The following is a 24,745-nucleotide window of genomic DNA, read 5'->3' as shown; positions in this document are numbered from 1 at the left end:
GCAGCTTTTTGAAGAGTGACAAGTTAAGTAATATACATTTTTCTTAGTATATCGCTATCTCACGCAAATTAAATTAATTTTTCTTTCTTTTTTTCTCATTCGTAATTTGCCACAGCTGTCAAAAGTCTTTGCGAGAGTGTGAGAAAGATAGATTATAGATTTTGTGTACCTAGGTGTTGGTTTATTTCGTTGATTCCCTTCAAGCAAACAAGTCCGACCTCGGTCCGAATCCGCTCCGCATCAGGCGGAGCTGAGTCCGACTTCGGCTCAGAAACGGGTCCGAAGTCGGCTCAAATTAATATGAAAATTATAATCACCGCGGAGCCGATTTTATATGTATTGGTTTTTTCACCACGATTTCTCCTTCGACTTTGTGTTCATACACAAAAAGTTGCAAGTGTGTGAGTGCAACCCCGTTTTTCTCGGTCGGAGGTCGGAGTGTCTTTTCTGAACTCCGTTTTCTTGCTTGAAGGGTTGCTTGTGAAGTGTGCATGTGCGCGCTGTTCGTTCAACTGGTGATTAAACTATTTGGTTTTGATCAAGTTGAATGTGCGCGACTAGCCTAATGGTCCATTTTGAAATAATTTTAGTCGTTGCTTTTCCTAACATCTTAAACTATCAAAAACCAATAAAATACCACGTACCACTATTGGAGACAAACCATTAATGAACATTTGAAAAGTTGTGTACCTATTCTGATGAAAAGGAGTGTATACGATAAACAACAGCGTATTAAACTTGACTATGAATGCTCGGCTGATGCTGATCTCTTAGGTTTCCTCATACTAAGAGGGAAGCTAAAGCGGGTGTCCGTGTCAGTGTTGCCGATGATGAAGCCTCTCCTGAGGCTTCATTTTACGATATTGATGAGTAGATTGTCTCTCGGTGTGTCGTCACTAAAATCGATATCTGGGCTAAGATTGTTATATCTTATATGTAAAAATGGCAGAAATATGGATAGTGAGTTTGACAATTAAAATAGAGGAAAAACCATGCCTGCCGCTTGCGTCGCGGGGGAGAAGTCACCGTCAATATCCAAAATAGTCGCACACCCCCATAATGTTTACAATTCAAAAATATTTTGTTTTTGGGTAGAAATCTGGGAGAGAAACAATGTTTTGAATTAGTTCGTAGTAAAAGTTGTAGAACTTTTCATTACCTTCATTTGTTGCATTAACGGTTTTTCAATTTGACAGACCGTTTTCGATCTTTATGCAAAAATCTTCAAAAAAATTGGTATTTTTTATATGGGGACAAAGGTACTTACATAGGGTAATTTGCATAAGTAACAAAAACCAAGGGAGTGTAGGTTGCACTCAGACAAGAAAAAAAATCGTATGGAAGGGGGGTCTATGTCCTCCCCTTTAGGCGAGAGGTTCAATTTTAAAAGAAAAACTGTTAAAACTGAAAAAAAAATTTTTGTCCGTGGGTAGGTTTTGAAATCTTCAAAACGCGTGCTCATAGATATGTGAGACTCTTAACCACTAAAACCACCTTCTCCTCCCGATTGCAAATATGCTCAGATGGAACTTATCTAGCAATTTATCTTTCTCGAAGTTAAGTTACGTGTGAATGTTCCTACTGATGATATTAAGAAATAGCTAAATAACATTTTTTTTTTTTAATTAAATCATTAAAGTAATGGTTCAAATTTTTTTATTAAAAAAACAGTATTTTATAGGAAATTAAACAAATAAAATTTATAAACATTTGAATTTATATTAATCAATGCCGATATTTTGAAATAAAGGAAATAAATTGAAAAATTTCACTTCCAAATCGGAAGGTTTAGTCCTTCGCAAACGTCGTGAAAAGTTTGTCTCGTCGAAAATTATATTAGTATGTTCGACTAACCGTTTTCTATGCTTTCGGACAAAAGTTTTTATTTCTTCGCGAACCGTGGGGATTCCAAGATCCCTGTGAAGATCTTCGTTTCTTATATACCACGGCGCATTTACAAATCTTAATAATTTATTTTCAAAAGTTTGTTATCTATTTAAATTTGTATCGCGGGTACAACCCCAGAGTTGAATACCATATGTCCAGACAGGCTTTAGTTCTTGCTTGTAAACTAATAATTTGTTTTCAATACTAAGTCTAGAATGTACATATCCAGTACATATCTCTTAATTTCATATTTAACTGATCACATTTATTTTTAACATGCGGTTTCCATTTTAATTTCGCGTCGAGAGTCATCCCGAGATGTTTTGCCTCATTTGCAAACGGTGCCAGACACCCCTACACATGAAAAAATTATGATTTCGTCATAGTATAAAAGCTAAATTTTATATATATGCTACTTGGGGACCTATGAAAAGACGTTACCTCAAGACCCAGACAGTTTTGATGTTTTCAACACCTTGCCAGACACAATTTTCTAAAAAATGACTCAAAATAAAAAAAAAAATATTTAAAAATGACGGCAACACTTAGAGTTATAAATAATACTTTTTTCAAAAGCCAGAAATTTATACTTTATTTTAAGTTTTAATTCAAGTTATTTCAATCAATAGTTTTTGAAATAATTGATTTCAAAGTCAAAAATTGTGAAAAAAAAGTTTAAAAAATTGCATTGACTACTATTTTTGGACTAAAATACAAAATTTTCTAATAAAATAAACTGCTTAAATTAATTTCTTATCAAACGCTGGAATCTGTATGTTTCTATGCCATCTAATTGTATATCAGATTTTAATTTGTTTGGCTATTTTCGTTCGTGGTTTTATATCTTGCCAGACACATCCCAAGTAACAGTTTGGTTTGCATAAGGTCCATTTTTTTCGATTCGACAAGCTATAGTTTGTATAGGTTTAGTTTAAGGCTTGATTACGCAAGGCAACCATTTTGGAAAGTAAGGAGGTCATCTTAAGACTTCCTAGAAGTGTTTAGGGGAAGCCATGTAAATTTTAGGTAAAGAACGCCTTTTTAAGACCTTTTTAAACCGTGAAGCCTCGTATTTTCAAGTGACAGAAGGCCTCTATAAGCCCTGTTCCAAGAGGTCCTTTTAAGTATGTAAGGTTTTATCTTTTAAGAATGCAATATTTTCTTCCTATAAGTATGCAATGTTTTTTTCTTAAAAGTATGCAACTTTTCTAGTGCATTCGAGAAAAACATTGCATACTTAAAAGATACAAAATTGCCCTCCTGGCTAAACGCTGAAAATTATTGCATAAGAAGTACAGCTCTCGAGTTGGTTAGCAATTTATTTGGAAAGTATAAATTCCAAGGTTCTGGAGCCAGTCAAAACCATGAAAAATCAGTAAAATTACCAGTTTTTCAAAAATTGTTTTTAATTCAGGGATAATTAATACGTAATTTTTTAATATTTATTCAAAAATTATTATACTTAAGATTTAAAGTTCCGTTTAAAACAAAAAGATATCTTTAATAGACGCAAAACTATAGTAACATGAAAATTACGTTTTCCAAAAGTTCGAATGCGGGTAGCGGGGAAACCACGCAACTTAATATTAAATTATCATGTATTTGCTTCCTTACAGTCCCTTCAAAGTTTGAGCTAAATCTAAAATGAGACAGCAATTCCGATTGAACGATTTCATACGCAATGACATATTACATGACATGACATGTAAACGGTTCTTAAAAATTGTTGTAATCGAGAGCGGTGACAATTTTTTTAAACTTTCTTATTTGACCTTTTAATAATGCAGCCCTATACTCGTTTTACAGATTCATTGACTTTTCCTGGATTTCGAGGTATAAATCTAATTTTACTCCACTATCATAGAAAGTACAAAATATTATATTAGCCCCAATTTTTCAATCTTCAGTTAGACTATCCAACGCAATCGGGAAGAAGAGGCAGGCCTAAGAACTCATGGAGATGACAAATGCAACGACAACTGCATTCAGTTGGCCTTAGACATGGAACCATACAAAACAGGGAGGCCTGCCGATGTTTCCTGAGGTCAACCCGGCGAACTCTACATGTAGAGCCGTAGTGTGAAACAGTAAAGGGGGAGAGCTGTGATCCCATTCGAGATCATGACTGTCGTCGATAATGGAGAAGAAAAAGAAGAAGTTATAAAAAGACAGAACGGGGCGGAAGAGACACCCCCAGCGGCCGGCTGCCGGGTGTGTGAGGAAGCATACTCATTTTATGACAAAACCGGCTACTTCTGAAATGGCCTTAAGAATGATATATTTGTTCATTATTTTATTCATAAGAAAACAAAAAAATTAGCACGGCCAAGAAAAATGGAACAGCCTTGAAAAAATAATGCCTGATAAATAAAAAAAGATACCAATATTGTTTAAAAGATAACATTTCTTCTTAAAATTAGCACCTTAAGAAAGTTTCTAGTGTCAGTAGGTTTTCTTCAGACATCGAAAAATTATAGCAATTTTGAAGATAGACCCTTAGCTTTGCTGTAGAACAATTTTTTTCTTAGAATATACACACATATAAGAATATATATTAGACTGGGCCAAAAAAATAAAATATTTTTTTTTTGAAAGTTACTTCGAAAATCTTGTTCAGGATGATGAAAAAAAAAATTTGGTGAAAATTTGAGCCGCTAAAAAAAATTTTAAGAGGTCTATCATCGGTGTTTTTTATTTTTATACATGATTTGATGTTTTACAACAGAACTGCTAGACGATCAAAGTAAAAAAAATTTCTGTTCATTTTTTCTTATATAAAATTAAATTTCCTAAAAAAAAAGATCTGATTGAAAATTTTCGTCAGACGAGCCGTATTCGAGTAATTATGCTTTTTAAATCGAAGTGTTTTTTTCAATTTGACTGTTTTACTTTGGAATTTTGTGATGAGCAAATAAGTGAATAGAAAAATAAAACCACGACAGATTCTTATAGGAAATTTAATTCTCTACACAAAAGGTCTTCTAGTAATTTTCCCTAAATTGAGTTCTGAAGAAGTTATTCACGATTTAAATCGAGAAAAAAATTAAAAAATCAATTTTTAAATCGTGAACTCAATTTAGGGAAAATTACTAAAAGACCTTTTGTGTAGAGAATTAAATTTCCTATAAGAATCTGTCGTGGTTTTATTTTTCTATTCACTTATTTGCTCATCACAAAATTCCAAAGTAAAACAGTCAAATTGAAAAAACACTTCGATTTAAAAGGCTTAATTACTCGAATACGGCTCGTCTGACGAAAATTTTCAATGAGATCTTTTTTGTAGGAAATTTAATTTTATATAAGAAAAAATGAACAGAAATTTTTTTTACTTTGATCGTCTAGCAGTTCTGTTGTAAAACATCATATCATGTATAAAAATAAAAAACACCGACGATAGACCTCTTAAAATTTTTTTTAACGGCTCAAATTTTCACCAAATTTTTTTTTCATCATCCTGAACAAGATTTTCGAAGTAACTTTCAAAAAAAAAATATTTTATTTTTTTGGCCCAGTCTAATACATATATATATATTCATTCTTCCCCATGTCATATACTTTTATTTTGTGTACTATATTGTCACCTTTATTATCAGTGAAGTGAATGTTTATAATAACAAGTTTTTAATCAATATTTATGTAAATCCATTCCCCTAAATCAAAGTATTACTTACAAATTGTGAATTAATTTTTTTGAAATACTTACAGCAAGTTTTACCTTACCATCACTTGAGTTTGGTTGGTTTGACAACATATATTACACTGATTTGAAAGACGATGAAGCCAAAAATGAAGTGAAACGGTACAACGAAAAAGGAAGAAAAGATATTGAGGCTTCGCGTGACCCTCGAGTAGCACGTCGTGAAAATCGGTCACGTGAATCAAGACGGCGGCACGAAGAATTAAGAACCTCACGCTGGAAGGCTAATATTAACGAACGGCGTGGCGGATCAGGGAACCGTTGGGGTCCATCATCTCGTGGATCATCTGCTTCGTGGGTCGACGATAGAGGATATGGCGGCGGGCGTTCTTATGATAATCGCAATAATCGGTATAGCAGCGGTGGTGGTGGTTGGGTTAACAATAATCGTAATCGTTATGATGACCGTTTTGGTGGTCGATCAGGTGGAAATAATGGGGGTGGTAGCAGGAACCATGATTCATATTGTGGCGGGTCTAGAGATCGTGGTCGTGGCCGCAACGGCGAAAACGGTTTTAATGCGAGCCGTCGAGATGGTAGTTATCGGTCAGCAAATAATCAGCGGGATTTTCGGTCTGGCCACCGCGACAATCGTACCGAAGATAATCGCGGTGGCTTTGAGCGATCGAAGTATTCTTCGAATGAAGATGGCTATGCTTATCATAAGCTCAGTGGACATGTAAGATAAATTGATGAAAATTATTTACTGTTATTAATCAAATTTTCCAGCAAAGCAGTAGTTCATCGCAGGGTAAATGGATGCAAATGCAAGGAGGTGAAAATTGGGTTGGTCAACAACAGATGCAACAGCAGCAATACTGGGGTTACGATCAGTCTCAGAGTAAGCTTTTTACTAATAAATAACAATACAATAAGATATGAATACATTTTTATACAGGATATGAAAATCAACAACAGGCTCAATGGACTATAAACAATGCCGATCCTAGACAACAGCAGTGGGTCAATTGGTATAAGGTAAGTTTTTAACCCTCTGTCGGCACACGGGTGCGAATTTTCCTGGACAAAAATGAAAAGTGGTCACAGAAAAGTGTCTTTAAAAGGGTGAAAAAACATTTTTTTGGAATTGTGAATACAGTATTCGAATTCCTCGGAAAATTCTACATCAATTTCATAAATATATGATTCTCCATAAAATATTGAGATCGAAAAAAAGAGGTGTGCATACAGAGGGTTAATCTAAATATCAATTTGCACCTAACGCACTACGTCTTTTATTTCCAATTGGTACTTCTATTTAAAACATTATAACCTTCATCTCACAAATTTACTCCACTGTTTTTTTATTTTCTTCATATTCTGATAACTACTCAACAAATAATATCAAACAATGGCTTTGACTTTATATCAAAGGTTCATTCTTTATTGGAGTTTTGAAACTGGTGCACCACACTAATTTAGTAAACTTTTGTTAATTTTGTTTTACTTTCATCCTCCATTTTCAGCGCATAGAGTTCGATATTGTGACTTTTGCTCCATTCACCTTGCTCGCATATGATTAGAATAGGAAAACAATTATTTTGTTCCTATGTTATTAAAATGGAAAACTAGGAACAGACGTCTCTTAAAATTATTATTAAGAGCTCACATTTTAGAAAATGTTTAGCCTGTTTTTTAGTTGAAAAAAAGAAGTTTCCAAAAATGGCACACCCTAATCTAGATAAATTTAAATTTAAGTTTTAAGTAGTGAAAATGTAGTAAAAAAATATTGTTTTGTTCTTGTTTTTAGAATAACTCTCAACAACAGCAAGGCAATATAATGTCTAATAATTCCAGTCAACAGTATTGGTCACAGTACTCATATCCCAACCAAGACGGCACAAACGTTATGAACTCTCGTTCATCCATGGATGGATCTTTAAAAAAATAAAACCAGCGGCATAAGATAAGTTCAGTGCTCATAAAAATAAATCTTGTATATTTGCCTGAATCAAAAACAAAAAACATAAATATAAATATAAATAAATATACAAATAAATCATGTTTTTCAAATGAAATGTATGAAAATAACAAAAAATGTTTATATACTTCAATTTAACTATCATTTTGATTTTTTTTTTTTTTTTTTTTTTTGTCCGTGGGTAGGTGTTGAAATCTTCAAAAGATTCTATGAGGACCGGAAAACGCGTGCTCATAGATATGTGGGACTCTTAACCACTAAAACCACCTCCTCCTCCCGACTGCAACTAAGTTCAGATGGAACTTATCTAGCAATTTATCTTTCTCGAAGTTAAGTTACGTGTTGTAGGTAACTTTCCGATGAAAGTTCCTACTGATGATATTTAAAAATAAATAAATAACATTTGTTTTAAATTAAATCATTTAAGTAATGGTTTAAATGTTGGTATCAAAAAAACATTTTATAGGAAGTTAAACAAATAAAATCTTTAAAACATTTAAATATATATTAATCAATGCCGATATTTTGAGATAAAGGAATTAAATTAAAAAATTTCACTGTACCAAATCGAAAGGTTTAGTCCTTCGCAAACGTCGTACTAAGTTTGTCTCGTCGAGAATTTCTAGTATTGTTCTATTAGTATGTTCGACTAACCGTTTTCGATGTTTTTGGGCAAACGTTTCATTTTGATTAATTTTTTAAATTTGAATATCACAACTTAAAATAAGATTAAAGTTATTTAAAGTACAAGTATTTTCATAAAAAATAAATTTAAATAATATTTATGAATATGTTTTGATTAGAAAATCGTTTTATTTTTGATAAATTTGTTTAAAACAATAACGCCCATATTATTGAAAAATTTCAAAACACCACATTTTTCACAAATTCATATTACTGTCGAAAGATTTGACATCGTGCGTGAATTGAGTTATATATTAAGCCGATTATAAATTTTTCACTATACAATTGAAAAGACAAATTTTCAGCTGTTAAAAATGTATCCCTCAAAAGGTAAATTAGACCGGCACACAAAAAAAAGTGGCATATACTTTGGACCAGACCTTCCTACCGATATGTATTTGGACCCGCCAAATTTGAATTTCAAGTTTGCTTGGCCCGGTCAGCCTCCAGTTTTGGGCAAAATGCAAAAAACAAAAAAAAAGTCAAGTTTTTTGCCTTATTTTTTTTTTTTTGCATTTTGTTCAAAAGTGGAAGGTGACCGGGCCAAACGAACTTGAAATTCAGAGTACATATCATTTTTTTTTGTGTCGGCGTTATCCTATCTTCAGAGGGTAAATTTTTGACAGAAGTTTTTAAGAACTGAAAATAAGCAAAGAAAATTGAGAAAGTAATTCAACCTTGAGTATAAGGATAAATTAATATTTTGTATGATTTCACTATTGATGAAAAAATTGTTTGTGAATGTTAACCAAAAATAAAATTCACAGGACATCGCGTGTTGTTAAATGTAACTTGTAAAGTCTTATAATTGTTTTTAACACAATGAATTCTTTTGTTTTGCATCTTAAAAAAACATCAAGCCCCATCAAAAATGTATCCCAATTCAATCAACTTAATTTAACCATAGATAAATTTTATAAATTTTATATTTTATAAATTTTATATTCAAAACATATACCTAAATGTCAAAAATGTATCCTCAATCCACACATAGCTGGAAATCTTAAATTCAATTTCGGTTCCATTATTTAAAAAACCCAATTTTAAACATTCATTAACCTGGTTTTGATTCATGCTACTTTAAAGATAGTAAGTAAAAATACGTTTTTTCTTTAAATTGACAAGTTATAAACAGGAAGATATGAGTAAAACTTCTCCTCATTTTGTATTTAGTGTTTTAAATCTAACAAGGTTCTTTTTTATTTTATTAAGAAGAATGTTCCACACTTCTAAATACATTAAAGATCTTATTTGAATGTATTGCTCTTTTATTTTTACTCGTGGATCCGAATTCGGACTAAGACCCAGACATAGGGTGTTTTCATAAACGTCTGCCTAACTTAGGCCTGCGTAAGTCGTGTTCATAAAGTCAGATCTGCGATCGGACTAACTTAGTCCAACTGCTGTTCTGCTGTTCATAAACGTCAGTATGTCGTCAACATCGGGCAGATTGCGCAGCCAAAATTTTATTGCTGCAGAACTCAAGAAGAAATTTATTTCACTATTGATTCGATTTTTTTTGTTAATAAATTTAAATATTGTTAAAAAAATAAAAAGCAAACATATGAATTAGGGTGGCGCAAAAAATGTTTCTTTTTTCATTTTTCGAAAAATTTAAATTTAAATGACAGAAAATTTCGAAATCGTGTTTTTTGAGATAATGAGTTTATATTAAATTTTTTTCGTATTAGGGTGGCTCTAAAAAATGTTATCTTCTACAGTTGCTTGAAGAATTTCAAAAAAATTAACGTGGATATTGTTTTGACCAAATTATCGAAGAAAAAAAAAATTTCCATTAGGGTGGTTCAAACTTTTTTTTTTAGGTAATTAATTACAAAAATTATTTTTCACTGCAGAGAAAGTTTGTAAAACATGGATTATGAAATATAATGTAAAATTGGGGTAGGTATTTTCGAATTAGGGGGCTCAGAAAAATGGTATATTTAACATTTACGCTTGGAATTCAACCAAATTCAATTTAATTAATTCGGCATGAATTTAATATTACTATAGCAAAAACGCACTTAACAAACTTTCTGTGCACTAAAAATCATTTTTTTTTCAAACGCATAAAAAAACTTCCTTGAACACCCTAATTAAAAATATTTTTTCCATAGATAATTTGTTTTAAATGTGAACTACTCGGTGTTTTTATTATTTTTTTTTTAGAAGAAAGTATTTTTTTTTTTAGCCACCCTAATGTAACACGGTTTACAAATTTTTCGTGTTATTAAAAACAATATTTTTGGGAACTGAAAAAGAAATATTTGTCCTGGAAGAATGATTCAGCACCTTTTTGGAATCCGCACTATATCGAGGAAGAAGAATTTTTTGCAATATTTCTAAAAAAAATATATAGAAAACAATATAAATTATTAATGAATATATTTATTTCAAGGAGTCAAAATATGAGATTCTTGTTATTTTTTTATTGATTTGAAGCAAAAATATAATAATTATGTTCTTATCAAGATAAATTTTACTTTTTCCGTGGGCTATAGGTCTTTCTTCAATATACTTAGTTAGTATTAGTCGACGTTTCGGGTATGCTTACACCCTTCTTCAGGACTCTAATAAAAAACATGACTTAAAAATATTAAAAAAGGAATAAATTACGTATACTTACAATATTTGTGAAATATATTAAATATATTTTAACCTCTAAGGTTTCTATCTCTTTGGAAAGTTGCTTGTTTTTGTTTTTAATTTTTAATATTTCAAAATTTCAACAATTGAAGTCTTGAAAAAGACTTTCGTTTTATCAAAATTTCAAAATAATGAAGTTTAATAAATTTCTATTTGATAAGAAATTCAAATTTTTTATAAAAACAAAAACAAATCTTACCTAAAATTCTAGTCAAAAAGATAAGATTTAATCTAAGATACTTCTTTGGACAAACTGACTTTAAATATTGCTAAGTCCCTCACAATCCGATCTCCTGTTAACAGTATTACTTGTATCTAAAATATGCAACATTTCTAGCAACATTCTCTTACTATAATGTTTTTCTGTTTGTAAAATGTCTACATTATTGAAGTCTGGTCTATGTCCTTCATCTAAACAATGTAAAGCTAACGCTGTTTTTTGGGACTGTCCGCTATTTATATCTGATCTATGACCAGCTATTCGATTCTTAAGTTTCTGCATAGAAGTGCCTACATAAAGTGAAGGACAATAGTTTGTTCCATCACCTAAGCATTTTATTTTATAAACCATGTTTGATTTTTCGTTTTTTGAAAATTCACCTTTTAAATTCGAGAACAATTATGTTCTTAAAGTATTTGCCGATTTAAATGCTAAGCGAACGTTGTCTTTATTCATTATAGGAGCATTCAACATTCTATTGGAAAGATTTGGAATATATAAAACACTTTTGTACGATAGCTGTGTAACTTTTGTTACTAAATTTGTTTGAACCAACGGATTAAAATGTTGCCCATCCATGGGGGTAAGCCTTGTCGTGGCGGATGGGCTTACGGTGACTACTACTATGAAGCTAAGAGCTATGCGATCGCGAAACTTGTTTTCGCAGAAGGGCCTCCCATGGTCGACAGGTCGAAGCGGAGTAGGCTGTTGCTACTAATTACCCCCCCAACGAAGGAGTGTTCCCACCAAGGCACTCCCAACAATTGACGGTAGCGGAAGAATTCATTTATAGAATCAACGGTAGCGTCAGCAGTTCCAGTTAGGCCGAACTACTTGGTGAACCCCCTTATATGAGCTACTCCGACATATTCAGAGCACAGGTCTATAAGGTGCAAATCACATCTAGGCAAAATAACATCAAGGTGAGCCTAGCGACACACTCCAACATCTAAGAGCTTTCCATTAAGCGTGCATGCAATTCCTTGGGTTAGGCGACTGGAGATCACCGGCGTAGTAAAAGACGATCAAATTACACAAATAGGAGCATGCCAGTGTCGACAAAAATGCGATAACGTTTCGCGAAATTTTCGGAAAATTTCGAGCATTATGGACAATCTTGCTAATACGAGCAGCACTACCCCGCCAGGCAGCACAGATGCTTCGCACAATACTGATCCTGGACCGATTAGTAATAATCGGGTCAGAGCTATACGGATTCCGGGGGCTAGCAAAGTAATGCACGAGGTGAGAAGAAAGTTAAGAGTCGCGAGTTGGAACGTGGGCAGTATGAACGGCCGAAGCTGTGAATTAGAAGAGATGATGAAGAGGAGGCGAGTGGACATCTTGTGCGTCCAAGAAACCAAGTGGCGAAACACTGGAAACAGAGCCCGTTTCTTAGACGTCAAGACAAAACAATACGAGATGTTCTACTACGGAACAGAGCAAGGTAGAAACGGAATCGGTGTCATTTAGATGTGTGTGCAATCCTTGAAAATTATAAGCTTATCTAATATAAAAAGACTCCACTAAAACCGTAGGTAACAAAAACTAAATAAATTAAACTTCAACAAAAACTAAATACAAAACATATAAATTATAGTTTTTTATAATATTAAATCGATTTTTCGATTTTTCTTGGTAAACTATTCAATCACCTTCTGAATAAAATTAAAACTTTGGCAACAAAACAACAAAAAATATCACCTCATGAAAAGAAGTACCTCATGAAACTGTGTCCACTTTATTTCATTTTCACATTTTTCCTATGAAATTTGGTGTTGGTGTATTCCACCTAAAACAGAAAAATAATACCTACATCCTACATCGCCGACTCTCGTACAATGCATTTTTTCGCACGAGCCTCTATCACAAATAATTATATACAGATATCTCATCTTCATAGAAAAAAGTGACATATGAAACTGAAAATCACCACTTTGAAGAGCTTTTAAAAAAGCTCTTTTCGATGAAAAATTTGAGAAATTTTAAAATGCTTTTTTTTCTCTTTGGAATTTTGATTATTTATTCTGTGATTCTCTTTTACGTGGTCTTTGAGAGTGAGTATCATGTGTTTTCACGGCTCTGCCTCAGACAGAGCGAGAAGATCTTTTTGTATGGATAGAAAAGAAAAAAAAAATCATGGGCATAACGGTCTTGACTCTTGAGTTGGAATCGTTATTTTTCTGTATCTCTGAAATTTGTTCTTGTATTCTTGTTGTGTTTTTGCATTGCAAAATCGCGCTTTAACTGTTTCTTTTTTAAGGCGGGATTTATGGTAGAAAAATAGAGCTGTGTGTGTGCAGATGGATTGTGGACGTATTTAAAAATAAAAACCTGAGCAGTTAATGCATTTTTTTCCCTAATATTTTTTTCATAAGCTAGGTTCAGGTTGAGATGAGGAATAAAAATATGAGGTGATCTGTGGTTTTGCAATATTGTTTGTCAATTAAAAAAATGGAAAGGCAAACAGAAAATCGTCGTATTTGAAGTATAAGAGCACAAAAGAAAATAGTACTCAGGTACGATTGCAACTCAAGACCGTTGTGCACATATGTGTTTTTTTTTCTGTCCATAGAAGTAGACCTTGCAGCTCGAGTATTGAGTCTTCCTGGCGCACGTTTTTTGTTTCTTTCTATCAAAGGAATATACGGTTGACGCTGGTCAGTCTGCCTCAACGAGAACGATTCATTAAAAAAACAACACAAAAAACTTACTCAGTAGTTCAGTACCTACTCACAAAAGATCTATTAGAAGAGAAAGAAAGAATAAGGAATATGTACTAGTATCTACATACATATTTGGGTTGGTTTTTTGTTTTTGTTTGTTTGTTTTTTTTTTGCAATTTAGTTTTGTTTTTGTTTCCTTGGATGGCGCGATTGAGTAATTTTGTGTAGGTATGCAAAAGGATTGTGAATGCATTTTAAGAAAGTAGGTAGGTACCTAGTACTACCACCTGATCAATGAATGAAATTTTGTTCTTTAATATTTTTTCATAGAATAGGTTAGGGTTTGGAATATACAAATGAGATCTGGTTTTGGGATATTTTTTGGAAATCAAGGAAAAAAGTTTTATTTGTTTGCGCATTGATTTGGTTTGTGTTTTTGTTTAACTGGGGTATGAAATCATGAGTATCTAATTAGGTAGGTGAAACAGGTCGGACTGGGGCAAAAGGGCCCGGGTGGCAAAATGAAAAAGGGGCACCGCTGCATACAAAAAAAATTACAATACTACAAACATTTCTCGAAGAAGAAAAGAGATATTTAAAATATTTATAACAAATAAACAAATGCTAAGAAATAACCTCGAAAACTGATAAAAAGCGGCATTTTCGATATTCTAACGGGATTATCTCAAAAACGTGATGTGATAAAAAAATTTTTTTGACCTCGGATTCGAGCTCAGCACCCAAAAAACCTAGGTATAGAAAAGTATATCTCGGTGTCTGTAACAAAAACATTGTTGACCAGTGTTATCTATAAATCAAGAACAGCGGAAACGTCTGGTTTGTCTTTGATCCATATTGCAGAACCAAATTAAATACCTTAATACCTACTAAATTGGAAAAAAAAAGGAAATAAATTCCTCCTTTATTTAGTTCTTTTATTTTTCATGTCTTGTAAATAAACGAAAGGAATTACACATTCTAATTTTGTTGTTGTTTCGTTTGTGTAGAGTTAAGAAAATTACTAATTTAACAATAAAATTATTTAGTGGAGTAACTGAAGCTAAAAAATGTTGTAAAGGGCGGAAACAGATCCGATATTCATGATCTTTTCTTACAAACGTCGGTAATTTAAAAATACTCTTATCTCTATGAAAAATTGCTTGAAAAATTGCACTGCTTCCGTTTTGCTTTTAATATTTAAATTACTTAAGACTTTAATTTGTGTTTTGTTGGTTTTTTTTTCAAAAAAAATATTCCTAAATGATATGAAAAGATTGCCTGAGTTGTTTGAAGACATTATTAAAGCGACAGAAGCAATTTTCTAACAAATTGACAAATTTCAAAATCAAGTAAACGGAAATTGAAAGCAGTGTATTTGAGAAACTGGTCCACAAACTCAGAATTTTGAACTTATCTTTCATTTCTTTTAATATTTAGTAGGTACCTACAGAAGAACGGTCACGTAGTGAGCAATTACAGTGAAATTTAAGCCCATCAAATTATGAAAATTATTATAAGATACCTAAACCATAAAAAATGATTTAGTTACATCACTAATCAATTTAATTCAGATGGTAATTTAATACATAGCATTTATTGATTCTGCATCAGCTACTAAGTACATTAATCAACAATATTTTTTTCGCGCAATATTCTTATATTATATCATGCATACAAAAGTGATTTATATTTTGGAAAAAAAAATTATTAAAAATCAAAGGTTATACTAATAATAACGTGTTACACCTTTTTGTAAAGCAAAAACCCTAGTCTTTTACAAATATTTTAAACAAAGCCATTTTATGGCACAGTTTTTGAAAAATTAATTTTTATAATAAAAATTTTGAAAAAAAAAATGGAAAAAAAAATTTCAAAGTAATTTTTTTCAAAATTTCATGTAATTAAGTACTAATTTAGTTTTTTAAATTCGATGCTCTTATTCATTTTTAAACAAAAAAAAAAAAACAAATTGAAAAATATTTTGTGATTTTCGAAAAATTAACAAAAAACCAAAACTACTTTTTTCTAAGAAACCTCTTTATTTTTTGTTTTTACATGGCTGGACTTGATGATAAATTAATTTATGAAACATTAACCATTCGTCAACTATTTTTTAAACATTTAGACTTAATTAAGGATACAATAAAGTGATACCGTATTGGATTAGGTAATCCTGAATTGATCAACTTTTTTCATTGATAACACCTGAAAACTTACCTGAGAATTTTTCTTACTATGTCTGGGGTGCTCGCTGCCCATGGATTCTAGCTGTAAGGGTCTTAAGGCAGTATAATTGTTTTATTTTTTTTTTTTTTATAAAAAACAATGAAATAGTACTTGCGCAAGCTGTTCAAAATAAAAAAAAGGACTTTTTAAATCATATTCTTTGATTTTTAATGGTTTCAAGAGAATCATTTTTTCTTAGATAACATTTGAATTCTTATCCTTCGTATTTGCCATTTCTTGTCCTCGATTGATCTTTTGGATGTACATTATTATTTGTTATTCAATTTCCATTAAGAAATTGCCTAAAACCCCTTAAAGCTAGAATCCATGAGCAGCGGGCACCCAGACATAGTAAGAAAAATTCTCAGGTAAGTTTTCAGGTGTTATCAATGAAAAAAGTTGATCAATTCAGGATTAATCCAATACGGTCTCACTTTATTGTATCCTTAATTAAGTCTAAATGTTTAAAAAATAGTTGACGAATGATTAATGTTTCATAAATTAATTTATCAACAAGTCCAGCCATGTAAAAACAAAAAATACATGAAATTAAAAAAAAAATTACTTTGAAATTTTTTTTCAAAATTTTTATTTTAAAAATTAATTTTTCAAAAACTGTGCCATAAAATGGCTTTCTTTAAAATGTTTGTAAAAGACTAGGGTTTTGGCTTTACAAAAAGGTGTAACACGTTATTGTGTTACACCCCCCCCCCCTCCCATACGATTTTTTTCTTGTCTCGACCTAACATACACGCTCTAGCTTTTTGGCACATTACTCCTGAATCACCCTGTATAATTGAATATGAATAAAAAAAAAGTTTCAAAAAAATTCAAAAATTTTTGAGAAACCCGACCTTTTCTATAAAAGGTTTATTTTGGTCCTAAAGCAAATTTTCCCTCTACGGAATCACTCTTAGTTACCAATTTTCAAGTAGGAAAATCGCTACAGATCGAGATAGAGGCAGACAGTCAAAATTATTGCGAGACCCAATCTTCGATTTTTGTTATCTCGAGTTCGATTTTTTTACAAATTCTTAACTTTACCGTAAATCGTAAACCGCAAGTAAAAAAATGAATTTAAATTTAAAAGAATATTTTTTGGAAAAAAAAATTTAATTGAAAAAAAAACGTTTATTGCAACTGAAAAAAAAATGCATCAATAAAAAAATTGTATAAGGTACAACAGAAAAATATTTTCATTAAAAAAAATAATTATTTCAACTAAAATTGTAAGAAGTTCGACGAATATTAAAAATGAACTATTTATTGCCCACACCCCCACACTTTGCATTGATTTGTTTTTTCTATGGAGAATTTTTTTTATTTGCAATAGGTACAATTTTTTTAAGGCAAAATATTGTTTTTGTCAATAAAGATGGTGCAATAGTATTTTTTTAATGCAAAACATTATCAAGTTGCAGTAAATATTTGTTTTAAAAAAGGTTTTTTACAACCCTGCTTTATTTTTTTTATTTCTTGCTTCCATGTTCCATCAAAAAAAAATAAAGTTCACCTGGATGAATGCAAAAACATGAATAGAATTCGCCAATTCATTCACTCTTCTCTATCTAAGAACCTGTTTACCTACCTATCCATCTACTTAAATTTTCACAGACCCATACACACCAGACACCACACTTGTTTGCACAACGTAGCGAACACACAAGTATCTTGTCTATGGGCCGCCTTATGCACGCAGACGTCATGACGCCCAACGACATCGGCCTTATGTATGTATACGCAAATACCCATACTATGCTCATGTTTATATTTCACCAACAATCTGATCGGTGCCCAGTGCCCATGAAATCTCAAAACCAGCCGACACTCTTATAAAATATTTTCAATTACATACAGTTTATGTACCTACATATCGTCGGCGTAAAGCAAAATTGTTGTACGCCGACGATATCTATTTGAAATATTTCACAGCAGCTGATTGCTTAGAAAGTCAAAGACGAATTGAAATCACTTCTATCTCTGTCTACCCACAAGCACTCCTTTTTTTTATTTTCGCGGGAGAGTGAGTAAGTTCATGGTCGTTAAGAGATCCTTTCTTATTGTTCTCTTTTAAATTAAAAAAAAAGCTTTTTTGTCGGCTGAAAAATTCTCTTCTCCTTTTTGATTCAAATTTAAAAAGCTCTTGTCGGCTGAAATGTGTCGGCTGGAAAAAATTTTGATGACCATTTTTTTCTATGGGATGCGATATCTGTATATAATTGTCTGTGCCTCTATTCTACCTGAAACTGAAACAGAAAAAAAAAAAATACCTACACAGCCGACTCTCGTGCATTCCTTTTTTTTCGCACGAGCTTCGATGTAACTCATTCTATTTTTCATCTTAAAAGCTTTACAAAAACAGAACGGAAGAAAAGAAAATAAGAATAGAGACCGTGCACAGAAAACCGTCGTACGAGTTCACTACAAATTCATCGAAGTAAAGATTTTGTGTACGTGTGTTTATCTTGCGGGCGAAGAATGGCGATGGGGATGGATAGGAATACTGCGAAAATTGTGTACGATCGAGTTGGATGGATTTATTTGATGAGAGAAAATGTGCACAGAAGGATTTCGTACGAGCTTATTTGATATTTTTGTTTCTGTTGTGTGGTGAAGAAATTTTGAAAGAAAAATTAAGAAGGAAGAAAATGAATGTAAGCTTTGTGATACAGGCTGTATGGGTGCATATTGGGAATATTTTATTTGTGCGTGGTAAATGAGAGCTTGTATAATTAGGGATATTTTTCGTTGTTAGATCAGGGTGTGCAATGCACACCTTGCACACCCTGACGAGACGCCACTGGCTTATACCCTTCTTCAGGACTCTAATAAAAAACATGACTTAAAAATATTAAAAAAGGAACAAATTACCTATACTTACAATATTTGTGAAATATATTAAATATATTTTAACCTCTAAGGTTTCTATCTCTTTGGAAAGTTGCTTGTTTTTGTTTTTAATTTTTAATATTTCAAAATTTCAACAATTGAAGTCTTGAAAAAGACTTTCGTTTTATCAAAATTTCAAAATAATGAAGTTTAATAAATTTCTATTTGATAAGAAATTCAAATTTTTTATAAAAACAAAAACAAATCTTACCTAAAATTCTAGTCAAAAAGATAAGATTTAATCTAAGATACTTCTTTGGACAAACTGACTATAAATATTGCTAAGTCTCACAATCCGATCTCCTGTTAACTGTATTACTTGTATCTAAAATATGCAACATTTCTAGCAACATTCTCTTACTATAATGTTTTTCTGTTTGTAAAATGTCTACATTATTGAAGTCTGGTCTATGTCCTTCATCTAAACAATGTAAAGCTAACGCTGTTTTTTGGGACTGTCCGCTATTTATATCTGATCTATGACCAGCTATTCGATTCTTAAGTTTCTGCATAGAAGTGCCTACATAAAGTGAAGGACAATAGTTTGTTCCATCACCTAAGCATTTTATTTTATAAACCATGTTTGATTTTTCGTTTTTTGAAAATTCACCTTTTAAATTCGAGAACAATTATGTTCTTAAAGTATTTGCCGATTTAAATGCTAAGCGAACGTTGTCTTTATTCATTATAGGAGCATTCAACATTCTATTGGAAAGATTTGGAATATATAAAACACTTTTGTACGATAGCTGTGTAACTTTTGTTACTAAATTTGTTTGAACCAACGGATTAAAATGTTGCCCATCCATGGGGGTAAGCCTTGTCGTGGCGGATGGGCTTACGGTGACTACTACTATGAAGCTAAGAGCTATGCGATCGCGAAACTTGTTTTCGCAGAAGGGCCTCCCATGGTCGACAGGTCGAAGCGGAGTAGGCTGTTGCTACTAATTACCCCCCCAACGAAGGAGTGTTCCCACCAAGGCACTCCCAACAATTGACGGTAGCGGAAGAATTCATTTATAGAATCAACGGTAGCGTCAGCAGTTCCAGTTAGGCCGAACTACTTGGTGAACCCCCTTATATGAGCTACTCCGACATATTCAGAGCACAGGTCTATAAGGTGCAAATCACATCTAGGCAAAATAACATCAAGGTGAGCCTAGCGACACACTCCAACATCTAAGAGCTTTCCATTAAGCGTGCATGCAATTCCTTGGGTTAGGCGACTGGAGATCACCGGCGTAGTAAAAGACGATCAAATTACACAAATAGGAGCATGCCAGTGTCGACAAAAATGCGATAACGTTTCGCGAAATTTTCGGAAAATTTCGAGCATTATGGACAATCTTGCTAATACGAGCAGCACTACCCCGCCAGGCAGCACAGATGCTTCGCACAATACTGATCCTGGACCGATTAGTAATAATCGGGTCAGAGCTATACGGATTCCGGGGGCTAGCAAAGTAATGCACGAGGTGAGAAGAAAGTTAAGAGTCGCGAGTTGGAACGTGGGCAGTATGAACGGCCGAAGCTGTGAATTAGAAGAGATGATGAAGAGGAGGCGAGTGGACATCTTGTGCGTCCAAGAAACCAAGTGGCGAAACACTGGAAACAGAGCCCGTTTCTTAGACGTCAAGACAAAACAATACGAGATGTTCTACTACGGAACAGAGCAAGGTAGAAACGGAATCGGTGTCATTTAGATGTGTGTGCAATCCTTGAAAATTATAAGCTTATCTAATATAAAAAGACTCCACTAAAACCGTAGGTAACAAAAACTAAATAAATTAAACTTCAACAAAAACTAAATACAAAACATATAAATTATAGTTTTTTATAATATTAAATCGATTTTTCGATTTTTCTTGGTAAACTATTCAATCACCTTCTGAATAAAATTAAAACTTTGGCAACAAAACAACAAAAAATATCACCTCATGAAAAGAAGTACCTCATGAAACTGTGTCCACTTTATTTCATTTTCACATTTTTCCTATGAAATTTGGTGTTGGTGTATTCCACCTAAAACAGAAAAATAATACCTACATCCTACATCGCCGACTCTCGTACAATGCATTTTTTCGCACGAGCCTCTATCACAAATAATTATATACAGATATCTCATCTTCATAGAAAAAAGTGACATATGAAACTGAAAATCACCACTTTGAAGAGCTTTTAAAAAAGCTCTTTTCGATGAAAAATTTGAGAAATTTTAAAATGCTTTTTTTTCTCTTTGGAATTTTGATTATTTATTCTGTGATTCTCTTTTACGTGGTCTTTGAGAGTGAGTATCATGTGTTTTCACGGCTCTGCCTCAGACAGAGCGAGAAGATCTTTTTGTATGGATAGAAAAGAAAAAAAAAATCATGGGCATAACGGTCTTGACTCTTGAGTTGGAATCGTTATTTTTCTGTATCTCTGAAATTTGTTCTTGTATTCTTGTTGTGTTTTTGCATTGCAAAATCGCGCTTTAACTGTTTCTTTTTTAAGGCGGGATTTATGGTAGAAAAATAGAGCTGTGTGTGTGCAGATGGATTGTGGACGTATTTAAAAATAAAAACCTGAGCAGTTAATGCATTTTTTTCCCTAATATTTTTTTCATAAGCTAGGTTCAGGTTGAGATGAGGAATAAAAATATGAGGTGATCTGTGGTTTTGCAATATTGTTTGTCAATTAAAAAAATGGAAAGGCAAACAGAAAATCGTCGTATTTGAAGTATAAGAGCACAAAAGAAAATAGTACTCAGGTACGATTGCAACTCAAGACCGTTGTGCACATATGTGTTTTTTTTTCTGTCCATAGAAGTAGACCTTGCAGCTCGAGTATTGAGTCTTCCTGGCGCACGTTTTTTGTTTCTTTCTATCAAAGGAATATACGGTTGACGCTGGTCAGTCTGCCTCAACGAGAACGATTCATTAAAAAAACAACACAAAAAACTTACTCAGTAGTTCAGTACCTACTCACAAAAGATCTATTAGAAGAGAAAGAAAGAATAAGGAATATGTACTAGTATCTACATACATATTTGGGTTGGTTTTTTGTTTTTGTTTGTTTGTTTTTTTTTTGCAATTTAGTTTTGTTTTTGTTTCCTTGGATGGCGCGATTGAGTAATTTTGTGTAGGTATGCAAAAGGATTGTGAATGCATTTTAAGAAAGTAGGTAGGTACCTAGTACTACCACCTGATCAATGAATGAAATTTTGTTCTTTAATATTTTTTCATAGAATAGGTTAGGGTTTGGAATATACAAATGAGATCTGGTTTTGGGATATTTTTTGGAAATCAAGGAAAAAAGTTTTATTTGTTTGCGCATTGATTTGGTTTGTGTTTTTGTTTAACTGGGGTATGAAATCATGAGTATCTAATTAGGTAGGTGAAACAGGTCGGACTGGGGCAAAAGGGCCCGGGTGGCAAAATGAAAAAGGGGCACCGCTGCATACAAAAAAAATTACAATACTACAAACATTTCTCGAAGAAGAAAAGAGATATTTAAAATATTTATAACAAATAAACAAATGCTAAGAAATAACCTCGAAAACTGATAAAAAGCGGCATTTTCGATATTCTAACGGGATTATCTCAAAAACGTGATGTGATAAAAAAATTTTTTTGACCTCGGATTCGAGCTCAGCACCCAAAAAACCTAGGTATAGAAAAGTATATCTCGGTGTCTGTAACAAAAACATTGTTGACCAGTGTTATCTATAAATCAAGAACAGCGGAAACGTCTGGTTTGTCTTTGATCCATATTGCAGAACCAAATTAAATACCTTAATACCTACTAAATTGGAAAAAAAAAGGAAATAAATTCCTCCTTTATTTAGTTCTTTTATTTTTCATGTCTTGTAAATAAACGAAAGGAATTACACATTCTAATTTTGTTGTTGTTTCGTTTGTGTAGAGTTAAGAAAATTACTAATTTAACAATAAAATTATTTAGTGGAGTAACTGAAGCTAAAAAATGTTGTAAAGGGCGGAAACAGATCCGATATTCATGATCTTTTCTTACAAACGTCGGTAATTTAAAAATACTCTTATCTCTATGAAAAATTGCTTGAAAAATTGCACTGCTTCCGTTTTGCTTTTAATATTTAAATTACTTAAGACTTTAATTTGTGTTTTGTTGGTTTTTTTTTCAAAAAAAATATTCCTAAATGATATGAAAAGATTGCCTGAGTTGTTTGAAGACATTATTAAAGCGACAGAAGCAATTTTCTAACAAATTGACAAATTTCAAAATCAAGTAAACGGAAATTGAAAGCAGTGTATTTGAGAAACTGGTCCACAAACTCAGAATTTTGAACTTATCTTTCATTTCTTTTAATATTTAGTAGGTACCTACAGAAGAACGGTCACGTAGTGAGCAATTACAGTGAAATTTAAGCCCATCAAATTATGAAAATTATTATAAGATACCTAAACCATAAAAAATGATTTAGTTACATCACTAATCAATTTAATTCAGATGGTAATTTAATACATAGCATTTATTGATTCTGCATCAGCTACTAAGTACATTAATCAACAATATTTTTTTCGCGCAATATTCTTATATTATATCATGCATACAAAAGTGATTTATATTTTGGAAAAAAAAATTATTAAAAATCAAAGGTTATACTAATAATAACGTGTTACACCTTTTTGTAAAGCAAAAACCCTAGTCTTTTACAAATATTTTAAACAAAGCCATTTTATGGCACAGTTTTTGAAAAATTAATTTTTATAATAAAAATTTTGAAAAAAAAAATGGAAAAAAAAATTTCAAAGTAATTTTTTTCAAAATTTCATGTAATTAAGTACTAATTTAGTTTTTTAAATTCGATGCTCTTATTCATTTTTAAACAAAAAAAAAAAAACAAATTGAAAAATATTTTGTGATTTTCGAAAAATTAACAAAAAACCAAAACTACTTTTTTCTAAGAAACCTCTTTATTTTTTGTTTTTACATGGCTGGACTTGATGATAAATTAATTTATGAAACATTAACCATTCGTCAACTATTTTTTAAACATTTAGACTTAATTAAGGATACAATAAAGTGATACCGTATTGGATTAGGTAATCCTGAATTGATCAACTTTTTTCATTGATAACACCTGAAAACTTACCTGAGAATTTTTCTTACTATGTCTGGGGTGCTCGCTGCCCATGGATTCTAGCTGTAAGGGTCTTAAGGCAGTATAATTGTTTTATTTTTTTTTTTTTTATAAAAAACAATGAAATAGTACTTGCGCAAGCTGTTCAAAATAAAAAAAAGGACTTTTTAAATCATATTCTTTGATTTTTAATGGTTTCAAGAGAATCATTTTTTCTTAGATAACATTTGAATTCTTATCCTTCGTATTTGCCATTTCTTGTCCTCGATTGATCTTTTGGATGTACATTATTATTTGTTATTCAATTTCCATTAAGAAATTGCCTAAAACCCCTTAAAGCTAGAATCCATGAGCAGCGGGCACCCAGACATAGTAAGAAAAATTCTCAGGTAAGTTTTCAGGTGTTATCAATGAAAAAAGTTGATCAATTCAGGATTAATCCAATACGGTCTCACTTTATTGTATCCTTAATTAAGTCTAAATGTTTAAAAAATAGTTGACGAATGATTAATGTTTCATAAATTAATTTATCAACAAGTCCAGCCATGTAAAAACAAAAAATACATGAAATTAAAAAAAAAATTACTTTGAAATTTTTTTTCAAAATTTTTATTTTAAAAATTAATTTTTCAAAAACTGTGCCATAAAATGGCTTTCTTTAAAATGTTTGTAAAAGACTAGGGTTTTGGCTTTACAAAAAGGTGTAACACGTTATTGTGTTACACCCCCCCCCCCTCCCATACGATTTTTTTCTTGTCTCGACCTAACATACACGCTCTAGCTTTTTGGCACATTACTCCTGAATCAC

The 24,745-nt window shown here is 32.0% G+C and overlaps 2 protein-coding genes across 2 annotated transcripts in view; one reads left to right on the top strand and one right to left on the bottom strand.

Annotated features, from left to right (window-relative positions):
• LOC129907351 (heterogeneous nuclear ribonucleoprotein U-like protein 2) overlaps positions 1-7,643 on the top strand; it is a 217,504-nt gene extending 209,861 nt beyond the window's left edge. Inside the window, exons 6-9 of the mRNA XM_055983512.1 lie at positions 5,593-6,263; positions 6,314-6,425; positions 6,483-6,562; positions 7,335-7,643. Of these exons, the coding sequence (XP_055839487.1) occupies positions 5,593-6,263; positions 6,314-6,425; positions 6,483-6,562; positions 7,335-7,475 (1,004 nt within the window). The 3' untranslated portion in view covers positions 7,476-7,643. The remainder of the gene's footprint in view (positions 1-5,592; positions 6,264-6,313; positions 6,426-6,482; positions 6,563-7,334) is intronic.
• LOC129907323 (benign gonial cell neoplasm protein) overlaps positions 1-24,745 on the bottom strand; it is a 222,312-nt gene that overhangs the window by 37,319 nt on the left and 160,248 nt on the right. The window lies entirely within an intron of this gene.

Source organism: Episyrphus balteatus, chromosome 1, assembly GCF_945859705.1.
Source record: "Episyrphus balteatus chromosome 1, idEpiBalt1.1, whole genome shotgun sequence".
Lineage (NCBI taxonomy): Eukaryota > Metazoa > Arthropoda > Insecta > Diptera > Syrphidae > Episyrphus > Episyrphus balteatus.
The sequence above is the reverse complement of the archived record's forward strand: the minus strand, read 5'-3'. Positions and strand labels throughout refer to the sequence as shown.